The sequence below is a fragment of the Myotis nattereri genome (assembly GCF_964212035.1).
Source record: "Myotis nattereri genome assembly, chromosome: 4".
NCBI classification, from domain to species: Eukaryota; Metazoa; Chordata; class Mammalia; order Chiroptera; family Vespertilionidae; genus Myotis; species Myotis nattereri.
In genome coordinates this window covers 87,796,933-87,810,354 of record NC_138079.1, presented here as the reverse complement: position 1 = coordinate 87,810,354, position 13,422 = coordinate 87,796,933, and the positions used below count along the sequence as shown (strand labels likewise).

Sequence of the window (13,422 nt, the reverse complement as noted above, 5' to 3'; positions counted from 1 at the left end):
GGGGCGGGGCCTGTGGGGGCGGGGCCACGGGTCCCGCCTGCAGCCTCCGGCGCGGTTTTTTGTTGTTGTTTTTTTTAATTATTAGTTAAGGTATTACAAATGTGTTCTCATCCCCCCATTAACCCCCAACCTCCCCCCCCCCCGCCCCGCACACTCACGATCCCATCCCCCTGTTGTCCATGTCCATTGGTTTGGCTTATATACAAGTATACAAGTCCTTCCGTTGATCTCTTCCCCTTACCCCCGCCCTCCCCTGCTTTCCTTCTGGGGATTGATAGCCTGATCGCTGTTTCTCAGTCTTTGGGTCTGTCCCTTTTCATCAGTCTATGTTGTTCTCTATAATCCACCAATGAGTGAGATCATGTGGTATTTATCTTTCTCTGACTGGCTTATTTCACTTAGCATAATGCTCTCCAGTTCCATCCATGCTGTTGCAAAAGGCAAGAGTTCCCTTTTTTTTTTACCGCAGCATAGTAGTCCATTGTGTATATGTACCACAGTTTTCTAATCCACTCATCTGCTGATGGGCACTTAGGCTGTTTCCAAATCTTAGCTATGGTGAATTGTGCTGCTATGAACATAGGGGTGCATATATCCTTTCTGATTGGCGTTTCTGGTTTCTTGGGATATATTCTTAGTAGTGGGATCACAGGGTCAAATGGGAGTTCCATTTTTAGTCTTCTGAGGTAGCTCCATACTGTTCTCCACAGTGGCTGCACCAGTCTGCATTCCCACCAGCAGTACAGAAGGGTTCCTTTTTCTCCACATCCTCTCCAACACTTGTTGTTTGTTGATTTGTTGATGATAGCCATTCTGACAGGTGTGAGATGATAACGCATTGTCGTTTTGATTTGCATCTCTCGTATAATTAGTGACTTTGAGCATGTTTTCATATGTCTTTCAGCCTTCTGTATGTCCTCTTTTGAAGTGTCTATCTAGGTCCATTGCCCATTTTTTTTATTGGATTGTTTATCTTCCTTTTGTTAAGTTTCATGAGATCCCTGTAAATGTTGGAAATTAAACCCTTATCGGTGGTATCATTGGCAAATATGTTCTCCCATGTAGTGGGTCTTCTTGTTGTTTTGTTGATGGTTTCCTTTGCTGTGCAGAAGCTTTTTATTTTGATGTAGTCCCATTTGTTTATTTTCTCTTTAGTTTCCATTGCCCTAGGAGCATTATCAGAGAAGAAATTCCTTCGGCATATGTTTGCAATTTTGCTGCCTGTGGATTCCTCTAGTATTTTTATGGTTTCCCATCTTACGTTTAAGTCTTTTATCCATTTTGAGTTTATTTTTGTGTATGGTGTGAGTTGGTGGTCTAGTTTCATCTTTTTGCATGTATCTGTCCAATTTTCCCAAGACCATTTATTGAAGAGACTGTCTTGACTCATTGTATGTTCTTGCCTCCTTTGTCGAATATTAATTGGGCATAGTGGTTTGGGTCGATTTCTGGGGTCTCTATTCTATTCCATTGATCTATATGTCTGTTCTTGTGCCAGTACCAAGCTGTTTTAAGAACAGTGGCTTTGTAATACAGTTTGATATCTGGTATTGAGATCCCACCTACTTTATTCTTCTTTCTCAGGATTGCTGCAGCTATTCGGGGTCTTTTTTTATTCCAGATGAATTTTTGGAACGTTCGTTCTAGATTTGTGAAATATGCCATTGGTAATTTAATGGGGATTGCATTGAATCTATAGATTGCTTTGGGTAGTACGGACATTTTGATGATGTTGATTCTACCAATCCATGAACACGGTATGTTCTTCCATCTGTTTATGTCTTCTTGCTGGGGTCCAACCCCAGCAGGTCTAGGGGTCCCCAAAGGTGTGGACGGAGTCGGCGAAGAAGGAATGACATGGAGACAGCGTTCAGTTGATCAGCAGCCTAGCCAGGATCTCTAGCCAAGTTCTGGTCAGGATCTCCAGCGAAGTTCTGGTTAGGATCTCCAGCCAGGTTCTGCGTCCATGTTCTCTTGCTAGGTTCTCCAGCCAGGTTCTCCAGGTTCTCCAGCCAGGTTCTGTAGCCATGTTCCCTCGCTAGGTTCTCCAGCCAGGTTCTGTCCAGGTTCTCCAGCCAGGTTCAGTCACCAGGTTCTAGTCAGGTTCTCTTGCCATGTTCTATCCAGGTTCTTCAGCCAGGTTCTCTCGCTAGGTTCTGTCTCTAGGTTCTGTGGCCAGTTTCTGTCCAGGATCTTTTGCCATGTTCTCTCGCTAGGTTCTGTCTCTAGGTTCTGTCTCCAGTTTCTGTCCAGGATCTTTTGCCATGTTCTCTCGCTAGGTTCTGTCTCTAGGTTCTGTGTAGGTTCTGTGTCCAGGTTCTGTGTCCTGTTGTCTTGTTACATCTGTATTTATACCAGTTGATTCCAATCCTATCAATCTCTATTCCAAATGTTAGGGCGTTTCTTATCTCCATTCCAGGGAGTAAAGATTATGTCGCTTAAGCATGATTTTTCGTAGTTAAAGTGATTAATTACCTGCCTGGTGCCGGAAGCCGGTCCATCCTTGCTGCTTGACACAGTCGCTGCAGGAAAGAAACATCTGCACAGCATATGTTTCAAGGGACCTGGCGTATATAGCATACTGTTCTTAATATGTTTGCTCCCCTTAGTGCTGTGTGTTTTAACCAAGGTCACCTCTCCAAGAAAGGTTGTTTCCCCAGGTAGGAATTTTTCCCTGAAGTCAGGGAGGGGATGAAACTCCTTAACTAAGTGCCAGGCGGGTAGTTAATCACTACAAACAATCATGCTTAAGCTACATAATCTTTACTCCCTGGAATGGAGATAAGAAACGCCCTAACCTTTGTAATAGAAATTGACAGGATTAAAATCAACTGGGATAAATACGGATGTAACAAGACAATAAACAGCAGAACCTCTCTGGAGATCAAGACCAGAACTTGGCTGGAGATCCTGGCTAGGCTGCTGATCAACTGAACACTGTCTCCGTGTCATTCCTTCTTTGCCGACTCCGTCTACACCTTTGGGAACCCCTGGACCTGCTGGGGTTGGACCCCGGCATCTGGCGCCCAAACAGGGACCCTTAGGTAAGTCCCACCGTACTTGGGACGGATAGGACTGCACCGTAGGGTCCTGCAGACCCCTCCCCCCCTATAGAGGATAAGTAGGGTAAGCGGGTAGTTAGTACAGAACTTAGATTGACAAGATGGGTCATACTGAGTCTAAAGAAAAAAGACTCTGTATTAATCTTTTAACGCATATGCTTGCTAGCAGAGGAGTTAAGGTTACTCCCAGTCAGACAGAAAGTTTTATAGAAAATGTATGTCAATGGCTTCCTGAGGATGGAACTGTTAATTTAGAAACTTGGACTAAAGTAGGAGAGCAATTAAAGAACTATTACAGCTACCATGGATCTGAGAAGGTCCCGGCAGATACCTTTTCTCTCTGGAATTCAATTTGTGAAACCTTGGCACCAGAGGCAAAAACGGTTGAACTTTCTCAAAATTTAAATAGTCCCTCGGCTCCACCCAGAGAGGATACATCATTATTGTCTTCAGCTCAATCTAAAAGCAGTTTAGCTATGCCTACTGATCGGGAGGAGAATAAATATCATAAACATGACCATTGGTCCTTTCCAGTCAGTAGAGAGGAGAGTGGCCCTCCCATTCAAAACAGGCTCCCCAAATTAGAAAGGAAGCCTAAACCAGGTCCTGTGGCTCCTATGAGCTCCATGTCTAAATTTCAAAGGGCGATAAGAGAAGCTGAAGCTAATGGAGATCTTGAATTCTCACTCTGCTTCCCAGTTACATATGAGAATGAGTCTGGTGGGAATAGAAACCCCACCTTGGAGCCTATACCTTACAAAGTACTTAAAGAATTAAAATTGGCCTGCTCTGAATATGGACCTCTAGCTCCTTACACACAAACCTTGGTAGAAACCCTAGCCAGTAAATGGATGACTCCTTATGATTGGTCACAGGTTTGTAAATCCTGTCTCTCAGGAGGCGATTACTTATTATGGAAAACTGAATATGATGATCTTGCTAAGAAAGCTGTAGCCACTAGCGAAAAAACCAGAAAAGGAATAACCCTAGACATGATATTAGGAGAAGGTGATTTTAACATGGCTGAGGAGCAAATGAATATGCCCACAGAGGCACTTACCAAAGTAACCAGTTGTGCAGTAAGTGCCTGGAAATCCCTACCTTATACAGCAGGAAAAACAACCACCCTTACAGAGGTTAAACAGAAGGTCGAGGAACCATATCAGGATTTCCTTTCTCGCCTCATGCAGGCAGTCAAGAGAGTAATCAATAACAAAGAGGCAGCCGATATCCTAATCAAACAACTGGCTTTTGAAAATGCTAATAATACCTGTCAGGCTTTATTAAGGCCGATTCTCAGAACAGGAACTATAAATGATTTTATAAAACAGTGTGCTGATGTAAGTCCAGCATTTATACAGGGTGTAGCTATAGCTGCAGCTCTCAAAGGGGAGACATACCCTCAATATGTACAGGCTATAGGACAAGCCAGCAATAATACAGGTAATAAAAGAAATATGAACTGCTACTCTTGTGGCTTATCTGGGCACTTTAGCAGAGAATGCCCAAATAAAAATAATAATACTCAGGCCAGATGGCAAGCTCCTCGACAGCCTGGAAATACATTAGGGAATAATATTAATCCTCCAAAAACCATTTGTCCCCGATGTCAGAAAGGATTCCATTGGGCAAAGGAATGTAGATCAAAATACCATAAAAATGGTCGGCCTTTAAACTCTACAAATAGCTCCCAAGGAGGTTATATCCCATCACCTCAATTGGGAAACTTGAGAAGGGGCCAGCCCCAGGCCCCTGCAATAATAGGGGCATCAACCCTCAACCCCTTTGCAAATTTCAATCAGTCAGTGACCTCTTCAGGGCAACCCCAGGCAGTGCAGGATTGGATCTCCACTCAACCACCCATGCAGTACTAACCCCAGACTCGCCAGTAGCAGCCATTCCTACAGGAGTGTCTGGGCCGCTGCCTGAGGGAACCGTAGGTTTAATATTAGGACGGAGCTCCACCTCGTTACAGGGGATCTTAGTCATCCCAGGAGTTGTTGATGCAGACTACACAGGAGAAATACAGATTTTACTTTCCCCACCCACCACAACTATACAGATTCAGCCCAACCAGAGAATTGCCCAATTAATCCTGTTACCAATACATAAAATAGGGACAGCTGTTACCCAGGAAGCTAGAGTGGCCGGAGGCTTTGGATCTAGTGATGCAGCATTTTGGATACAAGAAATCCATGCTACTAGACCTACAAAAATTTTACAAGCTCAGGGAAAACCAATTGAAGGTCTATTGGATACAGGAGCAGATGTTTCCTGCATAGCAGAGAAGGATTGGCCCTCTTCATGGCCCACGCACACCACCTCCACTTCCCTAGTAGGACTAGGCAAGGCATCTAATGTAAAAAAGAGTTCTCAGATTCTAACTTGGGCTGATGAAGATCAACATTCAGGAACATTCTGTCCCTATGTAATTACGACTATCCCCTTTACATTATGGGGAAGAGATATCTTGTCTCAAATGGGAGTTGTATTATATAGCCCCAGTGATAGAGTAACAAACATCACAGATGCTAGACACGAGATTTAATCCAGGAAAGGGATTAGGAAAGGAAAGTAATACCTCACACTCCTCGACAGGATCTGTAATTGGGGCCATTGCCCTTAGGACTGCTGATCCCACAGCCCGACAATTAATTGATCAGCAATTAGCAGAGGGACATACAGAGCCATCAAATAGTCCCTGGAACACACCCATATTTGTAATAAGAAAGAAATCAGGCAAGTGGAAACTTTTGCAAGATCTAAGAGCCATAAATGCCACCATGGAAGATATGGGCTCCTTACAACCTGGATTGCCCTCCCGTGTGGCAATTCCACAGGAGTATTGTGTTGTTGTTATTGACTTACAGGATTGTTTTTTTACTATACCTCTTCACCCAGCTGATTGTCAAAGATTCGCATTCAGCATACCATCAGAAAACTTTAAACAGCCTTATCAGAGATACCAATGGAAGGTTCTCCCACAAGGGATGAAAAATAGTCCTACATTATGTCAAAAGTTTGTAGATCAGGCATTGCAAGTTATTAGAAAGAAATTTTCAGATCTTTATCTTATTCATTATATGGATGATATTTTACTAGCTCATAAAGATCGGGCTACTTTACAGGAAATTCTTACTCAGACCATCCTTGCTTTAGAAGAACATGGTCTAAAAATAGCCCCAGAAAAGATTCAGACTGAACCTTCTTTTTCATACTTAGGCAGAATATTACATACCTCTGCTATCACCCATCAGCCTCTACAATTAAGAAAAGATCATTTAAACACATTGAATGATTATCAGAAACTATTAGGTGATATCAACTGGGTCAGGCCATATCTAAAAATAACCACTCTTGACTTAAAACCTCTATTTGACATTTTAAAGGGAGATTCTAACCCTAAGTCTCCCCGACAATTAACTGTAGAAGGAGAAAAGGTTATAGCAAAAATAGAACAGGCCATCAATAAACAGCAACTACAGTATCTAGATTATTCCAAATCTTGGGCCTTAATTATTCTAGCCACTAAATATACTCCTACAGGATGCTTGTGGCAGGAAGGACCATTAGAATGGATACATTTACCTGTCACTCCTAGGAAGATTGTACCACCCTATCCCTCCCTAGTGGCCACTCTCATTATCAAAGGTAGACGACGCAGTATCGAACTCTTTGGAAGAGAAGTTACTGAGATAATAATACCTTATAAAAGAGAACAATTAGACACACTATTACAATTTGAAGAAGAGTGGCAAATAGCTATAGGTAACTTCCCAGGACAAATTTTACATCATTTGCCAAGATCACCTATATTGCAATTTCTCTCCCTACATCCGTTTATATTTCCTATTAAATGTTCAAAAGAACCATTATCACCTCCTGCCTCCTTAGTATTCACAGATGGTTCCTCTAATGGTAGGGCAGTAACAATCATTGACTCAATAACCCATGTTCTACAAACTCTAGAGACGTCAGCTCAGAGAACAGAGCTTTTGGCAGTCATTTATGCTTTTGAACAATTGCAACAGGTTCCCTTTAACTTGTACACTGACTCTCAATATATAGTTAAATTATTTCCTCATATTGAGACCGCCTCTCTCCCGCAAGGAAGAACAGCCATTTTCTCTTTGTTAACTCAGCTACAAACTTGCATTCACAAACGAGAAAAGGCTTTCTATATTGGACATATTAGAGCTCATTCCTGCCTACCAGGACCCTTAAGCGAAGGAAATTATCAGGCGAATTTACTAACTCGCCCAGTAGTTTGTACAGCTCTAGAAGAAGCCCGGCGGTCTCATGCCATTCACCATCAAAATGCTTCTGCTCTCCGTCTATATTATCGCATATCTAGAGAAGCTGCGCGAAGTATTGTGCGTGACTGCGGCCATTGTCCTACTCATTTTCCTAGCCCTGCTACTGGGGTTAATCCAAGAGGACTTAGACCCTGTGACTTATGGCAGATGGATATTACTCATGTCCCATCTTTTGGCAAACTTTGCTATGTGCATGTTTGTATTGATACCTTTTCTCATGTTATCCTTGCTTCTGCACGTACAGGAGAAGCCTTTAAAGATGTAAGTCAACATCTATTCCAATGCTTTTCCTACCTAGGAATACCAAGGGCACTTAAAACTGACAATGGGCCTGCCTATACCTCTAGAGCTTTTAAAAACTTATGCTCTACATTCGGCATCGCACATACTACAGGAATACCCTACAATCCTCAAGGCCAAGCAATAGTAGAAAGGGCTCACCAAACTTTAAAAACACAAATTTAAAAATTACAAGAAAATGAGTTTAAATATTCCTCTCCTCATCATGTTCTACAACATGCTCAATTTGTAATTAATATACTAAATGTAGATTCTGAGGGAAATTCCCCGATGTACAGGCATTGGAACCCTGATCTAACTAAACCTAAAGCCCTTGTCAAATGGAGAGACATGCTTACAGGAGCCTGGAAGGAACCTGATGTACTTTTAACCCAGGGGAGAGGATATGCTTGTATATTTCCACAGGACGCAGACTCACCTGTGTGGATTCCAGACCGTCTAGTCCGACCTTATGTCTCACCGCCCGCCATCTCTGCCTCATCATAGCACACCTGACCAGTGCCCGTCTGCAGCAGATGTGCAGCCCTGAGCTGGAACAATCTGTCCATTGGGAGGATCACATGTGCCTCCTTTTTGTCTTTTCACATGTCCTAGCTTTGCCCCACATCTCCTTTCCTTTTTCCTTTTTTTAAAATCTAACAACTTGTTTGCTGGTTCTTTGGCCTTTTTCCTTCTTTCCTGAACACAGCGTTTTCTAGAATCTCCCTACCCTACTGTTCCAGGAAGGGCATCTCCCTTTTATGCCATGACTAGGGGTGTTTGGTATATGCCCCATACATGGAGTTGTCTTGTGCCAAGAGCCTGACATCCTGGGCTGAGAAAGCCCTGTTCTAGGACTCTCCTTTGTCCTGTATTGGCGCCTCTTACCCTTGTGCCAAGAGGGACCCTCTTCTTACAATCCAATTGCCCATAGCTGTTGCCTGAGCTCTCTGTTCATGCTGAGGTTGAAGCCTCATGGTGGCTGGTACCATGGATCTGTCTCTGGCCCAATGGCGTAAGCTGGGCCCTCTCTAGAGAAGAAACCTGAGTTCCCTATGATCAATGCCAGAGCCCCGCCAGCAGGCGAGGGAATCCAAAGGCAGTTGCTGGGCATGGAGGCCAGAGGGACACAGGCTATCAAGGAGACAAAACTGAACCTCACATCACCCTACTTGGCCCAGAGATGGCTGGTAGTCAACGACGGGTAAGACTCCACAGGGTGGGGCAACCTAAGACAGGCACAGTCGGGGGCCAGTAGGAGAAAACTTGGGGTGCAACAAAGGTGGGGCACAGACCCCCCTTCCCAATGGTTCAGGGGCTTGAACACTCGCCCCTTCTGAGGAAGGTCTCCTGTCCCCATGGCTGCTTCCTGCTTCCCATGCCCAGCTCAGATCGGGACCCAGGTAAAGACAGAGACTGGCTGACAGCAGCTGCCCTCTCACTGCAACAGGACTTGTTTCCCATTTCTACCTGGGACCACAGGGAACGGGGAAGCTGAAGGAAAGGGCTGTGTCAGGATGCTGCCTTCTTCCCTTTCTTCTCCCTCTTTTTTCTAAACACTTCCATGCCTTGTAGTTCTTTTGCTTTCTCTTCTTTTTCTACTACCCTCCATTTTCCATATCAGCTGGATCCAGAGGGCACAGCTTACTCCTCCTCGGACATCGACACCACCATCAACCACGGCCCTGATGGACTCTTTGATGCAGCCCTTCAACTTGCTGACGCTTCGGGAAGCCTGTCGCCACTGACGCTGCCCACTAGCCAGACCAACAAAGACAATCAAACCAACAACTTGAGGACAGCTGAAATCCCTTGACTGAAGAGGCTGGCAACCTTCTACAGGAATGGGGCTCCTTCTGCGCTCCATCCACTATGTTTATAGCTATGCTCACTATCATTGCTTAAATGGCCCAATCTGAGAGGTGGCCACTGATTTACATGCGTGATCATTTAAAAAATAAAAAAGGGGGAATTTGCCGGAAGCCGGTCCATCCTTGCTGCTTGACACAGTCGCTGCAGGAAAGAAACATCTGCACAGCATATGTTTCAAGGGACCTGGCGTATATAGCATACTGTTCTTAATATGTTTGCTCCCCTTAGCACTGTGTGTTTTAACCAAGGTCACCTCTCCGAGAAAGGTTGTTTCCCCAGGTAGGAATTTTTCCCTGAAGTCAGGGAGGGGATGAAACTCCTTAACTAAGTGCCAGGCGGATAGTTAATCACTACAAACAATCATGCTTAAGCTACATAATCTTTACTCCCTGGAATGGAGATAAGAAACGCCCTAACCTTTGTAATAGAAATTGACAGGATTAAAATCAACTGGGATAAATATGGATGTAACAAGACAATAAACAGCAGAACCTCTCTGGAGATCAAGACCAGAACTTGGCTGGAGATCCTGGCTAGGCTGCTGATCAACTGAACACTGTCTCCGTGTCATTCCTTCTTCGCCGACTCCGTCTACGCCTTTGGGAACCCCTGGACCTGCTGGGGTTGGACCCCGGCAGCCTGGCACTTAGTTAAGGGGTTTTATTCCCTCCCTAACTTCAGGGGAAAATCCCTACCTGGGGAAACAACCTTTCTCAGAGAGGTGACCTTGGTTAAAACACATAGTGCCAAGAAGGTGAGCAAACATTATGAACAGTATGCCATATATGCCAGGTTCCTTGAAACAGCAAGGATGGACCGGCTCCCGGCACTTACAGCTCCAAAAGACTATACAATGGAGTTATTCTTCCTCTGCTACAGATGAGGAAACTTAGAGAGGTGGAGTGACTTGCCTAAGGTAACACATGCAAAACTATATTTACCATTGTTGATGGCACATCACTCCTTCTCCCAGATTGCTCTGCATTCAAAGGACCTTCTGATGTCTAGGACAGGAAATAATAGGCTATGCTCCCCCTGGTGGAGGGATGCAGCCACACACAATGTCCCTGCAAAGATGGGAGGGTTACTGCCTTGAGCACCACAAGCAAGTCACAGGACGCTCAGCTGATCGGAAGATGAGTTTAGACTTCCTTTTACACTTTCCCCCCAATAGATAAATGTTATTGCATTTTCAAAATATGACAAGTAGGTTTTGAGGGTCATCTACCATCTTCTTTGTAGCTAGACAACTCTTAGATCTTATACATGGGCTAGCTGATTGGTTTTTTTTTCAGAGACATAGATAACACCTAACATTTTTCTGATATCCTTGTGTTTAACTGCTGTGGCTTGCTGAATCTAAGCAGCTGAGTTTGATACAAGTTCAATGCCACTAACTGCGCTAACTTTCTGGACTTGAGATATTGAACGAACAATGCTTGGCCCCATATGAACACTATAGGTAGATTTTTTTTTTTCCAGATAGATTTTTTTAAATACAAAAGTGATCAGATTTCAATAAGAGACCCACTCTCCTGAACAGAGACGTTGATAGGGAAGTGAGCATTCACCGACCTCATCCTGTAAAGGAGGCCCAGTGGAGCACCTTCAACCATGTGCCTTGACTCCAGACTGTGTGAACTATGGCCAGTTTCTTTCTCTTCCCCTCTGTTTGTCAACTCGGAGCCTCTTCCTTTTATTTCCAAGGAGGCGGAGTTCTACATTGACGAAGTCCCTTGCAGAATGATCTCATCAGGAAACTCTGTACCAGTCCAAGCCAGTTGCTCAGTGGTTAGAGCACCAACCCTTGGAGGGTTGAGGGTTTGATTCCCAGTCAAGGGCACGTACGTACCTCAGACCTCAGTTGCAGGTTCCATCCTGGGCCCTGGTCAGGGCACAAGCGGGAGGTAACCAACAATGTTTCTTTCTCCCCCCCCCCCCCCCACTCCTTCCCTTCCACTCTACAAAAATCAATGGAAAAAAAAATATTCTCACTCAATAAGGATAAAAACAAAAACACTCTGTACCTATTAGCTATCTATCTTTCTATCCCTCACACCCAGCCCTAAGCAACCACTAATCTTTTTGTCTGCATAAAATTGCCATTTATGGATGTTTCACATAAATAAATTATATAATATGTGGTCTCTTACCTCTTACATATTTTGAAATTAAGTGTGTTTACATTGTAATTTTGCTTTGTACCACAATTAGTTGGAATCAGTGTTTTCAGCCCTGTGATTTTATACGTTTTTAAAGATTAGCAGAACATTACAGCAAATCCAGAGTTAAATTTTATCATCCCTTCCCCAAAGAGAAGCCCAGAGGCTCTATTTCTCAAGGAAACAAAATGAAAAGGAGTACAAATAGCCACCAAGGGAGTTAGGACATTTTGACCTTTTATTGAAGATTTTACCATCTAGGCCCCTGATCCCCAGGTCCTGCCTGTCCTGGGGTCTGAGCTCACCTTTGAGATGAAAAAGGCTGGGCGACGGATGGGTCAGGGCTGTCTCCTGCCCATTTCCAGGCTGTGGGGCTGCCCTGTCAGTAGGAAAGATGCCCGAGGACACCCAGCGGTCACTCAAAGGGGCAAGAGTGAAGGAAAGAGAGGAATGTCCCATCCGCTAGAGGAAGCAGCAGTTATTGGGGCAAGGACTAAAGATGAGGCATTTGCTTGGCTGGTGTGGCTCAGTGGTTGAACATTGACCTATGAACCAGGTCATGGTTTGATTCTCTGTCAGGGCACATGTGGGCTTGATCCCATGTGGGGCATGCAGGAGGCAGCCAATCAATGATTCTCCATCATCATTGATGTTTCTATCTCCCCCCCTCTCTTCCTCTCTGAAATCAAGTTTTAAAAAACATTATATTTATATATATATATATATATATATATATATATATATATATATATATATTAGAGGCCCGGTGCATGAAATTCATGTGGCGGGGGAGGGGGGATGGTCCTCAGCCCGGCCTACACCCTCTCCAATCTGGGACCCCTTGGGGGATGTCTGACTGCCGGTTTAGGCCCGTAAACCGATCCTGCAATCCAGGACCACTGGCTCCTAACCACTCACCTGCCTGCCTGCCTAGTGCCCCCAACTGCCCTCCCCCGCTGGCTTGGTCACCCCCGACTGCCCTACACTGCTGGCCTGATCTTGTCCCAACTGCCCTCCCCTGCCGGCCTGATTGCCCCTAACCCTCTGCCGGCCTGATCTCATCCCTAACTGCCTCTGCCTTGGCCTCCACTACCGTGGCTTTGTCCAGAAGGAAGTCAGACATCTGGAAGGTGGCCAGTTGACCTGGTCTAATTAGCATGTTACCCTTTTATGACTATAGATGAGGCACTTGCCAACAAGCCAGGCCAGCTCTTGAGGCTGCCTAGGGAGCCACAGGTACTTCAGGTGGGGATATTCTGCAAGGTCAGCCACAGGACAGGCATGTGCTAAGGTGGTATGTGGAAGCTCTGCCTTGGGTCTGACCCGAAGGAGGAAGCTTGTCAACCTGACCTACTCCTTCTGAGTTCACATCTAGTGGTCAACCACTTCCCCAGGAATCCCTTTCCCCAGCAAAAATCCTTTGTCTCCAATATTGGGCGGGACTCATGCAACCCTAGGACATGACCCAGAAGTGAGCAGCTGTTGTAGTGTCAATCGTAGACTTAACCAAGTAGATGCTCTAAGTTAGAGGATGGCTCTGGAGACCTCCACATTCTCCTTGGACAATTTTAAGTGAGTTCAGAGGGTTGGGAGGACGTGCTCTGGCTGAGCGGGAGCAGAGAGGAGGCAGGAACGAAGGTCCAGTGTCAAACAAAGACCTGGCTTATAGGAAGAGGGCAGGAGAGGAAAAACACAAAAAGGAGCTAAAATGATAAGTTTCTGAAGTTGGGT

General features: G+C 44.8%; 1 protein-coding gene across 1 annotated transcript in view; it reads right to left on the bottom strand.

The window, feature by feature from the left end:
• The window catches only part of SEPTIN14 (septin 14), a gene marked incomplete at both ends in the record, with an annotated part of 334,062 nt that extends 333,223 nt beyond the window's left edge, over window positions 1–839 (bottom strand). The window contains 1 exon segment of the mRNA XM_081089833.1: window positions 678–839. Coding sequence (XP_080945959.1) covers window positions 678–839 — 162 coding nt within the window.
• Window positions 840–13,422: the final 12,583 nt, after the last annotated feature.